The 4,189-nt window shown below is 43.7% G+C and overlaps 1 protein-coding gene across 1 annotated transcript; it reads right to left on the bottom strand.

The window, feature by feature from the left end:
• Positions 1–601: 601 nt before the first annotated feature.
• LOC310696136 (non-histone chromosomal protein HMG-14A-like) lies at positions 602–3,153 on the bottom strand (the record flags this gene model as incomplete). The annotated part of the gene is made up of 2 exons (XM_083481260.1): positions 602–819; positions 3,144–3,153. The coding sequence occupies 2 exons, from the start codon at positions 3,151–3,153 to the stop codon at positions 602–604; spliced, it is 228 nt and encodes a 75-aa protein (XP_083337386.1).
• Positions 3,154–4,189: the final 1,036 nt, after the last annotated feature.

Genomic DNA, 4,189 nt, shown 5'->3' with positions numbered 1-4,189 from the left:
TGCACCATAATGGGCAAGCAGGACATACAAGTTATATGAATATGGAATAGGTAGAAGGTAAAGGTAAAGGACCCCTGGGCAGTTAAGTTCAGTCAAAAGACGACTATGAGGTGCGGTGCTCATCTCGCTTCAGGCTGAGGGAGCCAGCGTACTCGTGTATAACAGAGTCTTGTTTATGGAAATTGACAAGAGGCTCCTCTTTTGCCAGAGTGATGTGGTAGTTTGGCTATCCCTGACCCAGTAATATCTTAGCTGATGGTCAGATTAAACAAAAGGTCATGGCAGGGCAATAATTACAGTTAGCAGAACAAAACGGGTGATAGAATAAGAGTATCTTAATCACTGTCAAGTGCATGGTTGGCATCACAACACGGAGGGTTTTTTAATTAGAGGCGAGAATGTAATTATCAAGATGCAGTTACCCTTTCTCAGCTGAAAACTGAGGAAAAAGTGGACCCCTTGCTGTTGGTCAGCCTACTTGGGTGATGTCCAATGAGCCTGAATGATAGAGGCAGGAATGGGACTCTCTCCTGGGTTTCAAGAAAATCACACCCATGTACAGAATAACTAGGGATAAATGACCCCCCTCCTTTTAAATTTGCTACTTCGACTTGGCTTTCTGGTTGTCGGACACTTCAGCATATGGTGCTTCATTACTTTTGGTATCTCCATTCTCAGGGTGGATTTCTTCTTTAGCACCTTCTTGCTTGGTTCCATCTTTTCCTTTGAGTCCTTTCCATCCTTTTGCTACCTTTCTGTCCTCTTTCTTACCATTTGCTCCTTTTTCTTTCTTGGGTGCTGCTTTTTGGGGCTTCGGCTCTGGTTGAGGATGGGGGGGGGGCAGATTTAGCAGCTAATTATAATAATGTGCACCACACCTCTCATGGTACATTGATGGGTAGGGCATGGATGGTCACACTTAACTTCTGGCTTAGACTATCTTTTTACCCATGTGACCCTGTCCCCACCCCCTCCAGTTATAAAGGACGACTTTCAAATGACATGAAAATGAGCAGTGGTAGACAAAATGCTAACTCTAGGTCTTACCCCACAGTTTTTACTTGGCATGAACAGGCCAAAGAAACAATAAAACAGTGTATGATTGATATAGAACGTCAGTCAGATCTATCCAGGTCCCCAAATTTCATCATCAGTGAAACCAGTAGGTACATCACCTCCCCAATGGCATATTTAACTAATCTTGAAATATCAAAACACCAAAGAGCTTCTGCTCTGGCTCATTGCCAGGCTGTCCCTTTAGACATCCAGGAAGGCCATTTCAGGAAGACACCTTTTGAGGAGAGAAAATGCCCCTGTGGCTCTGGGCACATAGAGACAATTTTCTCCACTGCCAGTATTACACAAACATACGTGCTAGTTTTATCCTGCCAATAATACACAAATTTCCAGGACACGCAGGGCAATTGTATATCACCTTACTGCTCTAAGATATAAATCCTGATATAACATATTCAGTTGCCAGTTATTGTGCTGCAATGATTGACATACGCTGGAGGATGGTATGTGCCACACAGCAGGTCTAAATCTGAAGGTTTGATTTATGTGTTTTTATCTTATGCTGGTCTACTGTAATAGAGAGAATGAATATGTGTACCCTCTACTTCTGCAGTTGCCTTATTGCCTATCTAACTTGTTTCATTTATATATGGAGGTGCTTTTACCTTATGCTGGTGTATGACCATAATAAAGATTTGGATTGGAATAGTGTACACCAACACTCAACCAAAGAGCATTATGAGTAGCACAAGGTGGGTCTGGGCTCTGACTTATCCGTTCAGAAAGTCCTTATCTGACCATTAAACTGTCAGCTTCTAACTTAAGACTCTGCCTCTCTATCTCCTGATTGGCTGATGGTCTCACAATCTCTCATTGATTGGTGGGTTACCAGGAGGCAGACCAAGAGCCTGTCTGTCGTCAGTAAGCCTTCTTTATGGAAGCTGGCAAAAGATATGTCCTAGCCAGAGTGCAAATAAAGAATAGGTATCAGGTGAGAAATGTAGATATTACTGGAGCAAAATCTCAGCTGATGACCAGATTAAAGAAAGGTCACTGAAAAGCAATCATTAAAATTGCCAAAATAAAAGATTACAGACTAAGGATTTCTTAATCATTGTCAAGTGCTTTGCTGGCATCACAGAACGGAGGGGTTTATAATTAGATGTGAGAATGCAATTATAAAGAAGTGGGCATCCCTTCCTAGTTGAGAATAGAAGGAAAAAAATAGATCCCATGCTGTTAGCCAACCTCCAAATGTGATATCTGACGTGTAGAATCTAAATTGAGAGAGGGTGGAATGGGACAATTGTCTGGGTTTTCACGATGCCACAGGTGTAGTTCTATACATTTCAATGTATCTAGGATGACTATCATTTCCAACTTCTGCGCAGACAAATCATTCACATGGCATGGAATCCTCCTTTCATTCATCAGCCTCTATTGATGAAGCAACATGAAATGTGAGGCTTATGCCATGGACTGGCTAGAGGCAGAAGAGTGGTGGGAGCCACCAGCTGGGGAACCTCCAAGCAATGAGTGTAAATTTTTATACTTTTTACAGTAAACTAATTTCTGCACCTTGGGAGAAAAGCAATGACAAACCTAGACAGCATCTTAAAAAGCAGAGACATCACCTTGCCAACAAAGGTCCTTATAGTTAAAGCTATGGTTTTCCCAATAGTGATGTACGGAAGTGAGAGCTGGACCATGAAGAAGGCTGATCGCCGAAGAATTGATGCTTTTGAATTATGGTGCTGGAGGAGACTCTTGAGAGTCCCATGGACTGCAAGAAGATCAAACCTCTCCATTCTTAAGGAAATCAGCCCTGAATGCTCACTGGAAGGACAGATTGTGAAGCTGAGGCGCCAATACTTTGGCCACCTCATGAGAAGAGAAGACTCCTTGGAAAAGACCCTGATGTTGGGAAAGATGGAGGGCACCAGGAGAAGGGGGCGACAGAGGACGAGATGGGTGGACAGTGTTCTCGAAGCTACCAGCATGAGTCTGACCAAACTGCGGGAGGCAGTGGAAGACAGGAGTGCCTGGCGTGCTCTGGTCCATGGGGTCACGAAGAGTCAGACACGACTAAAAACAACAACAACAAATTTCTGCACACAGTCACACACCTCTCGTCATGCTCAATCCAGTCAAGCAAGAGGCATTTCAAAACAGGGGAAACAAATCCCAAGGGGTGTGCGGCCTGAGAAGAATCCCTAAGGCCTGATAGAGAGGCCGAGAGGGTCATATGCAGCCTGAAGGCCTAAGGCTCCCCAGCCATGCTTGTAAATGAACCAATAATACAGGAAATGCTGTAAGCTTCTACCATTCATTTCCCATAAGCAAGATGCAATGATTTGCTTTTTTGTTCTTTGTTTTTAAAACAGGCTGCCTTTGAAATGCCTTCTGCTCTGGGAGGTGGGGAGTATGGAACAATGCATTTCTCTGCACTTTTTGTTCATTCAAAGTGGTGCACAGATGATCGAGGTGGCATTAATTCATTTGCATGCTGCATGTCATTCTTTCTAGGATATGTTGTGTGAAAGTAGAAGTAATTTCAAACATTTCCTTCCCCTGTCCGCTTTGTTGCCAGTGTGCGATATAAAATACGGCCATCTGACGACATCATAACCTTGAGATATTACTTCCTTCCCTCGCAAGGCAATTGGCAGTTGTTAGTGGAAGCCAATAAATTACTACAGTTCCAGACCCAGGAACCAGCTCTCTTCTTGCATTTCTTTTTGCAAACATCTGGGTGTATTCAAGACGCAGGCCTGCACGGTGGCACCTGTCCATGAGCTGTGATTAAGCTGACTATATGCCTTGGGTCTGAAAGGCTTTTAATAAGAACGATGCCACGAGCATCCTGAGTAGCTGACCCAAAACAAGAGATCCACACTGAGTGCTGATGAGATGCTGTAATTTTGCAGATAAGAGCAGGCAGCTTCCCCAAAATTCACGTTGCACAGAACTGGAACATTTAGAAAATAGGGTGGATAATATCCCTCAGTTCCAGTTTGGAATGGATCTGGCAGAAAAACATTAGAAGGACATTCTGTGTATACACTCAACCCCACCCAATGCATTCTGGATTTAGTTTAACCTCTAGTATTCTGAGGCCTCTGGAATCATGGGGGGGACGGGGCTGTTGGGCTCAGGTTCTGCTTGTGAACTT

Source organism: Podarcis liolepis (genome assembly GCF_965112155.1).
Source record: "Podarcis liolepis genome assembly, chromosome: 16".
NCBI lineage: Eukaryota > Metazoa > Chordata > Lepidosauria > Squamata > Lacertidae > Podarcis > Podarcis liolepis.
This window is presented reverse-complemented; position numbering and strand designations above follow the sequence as displayed.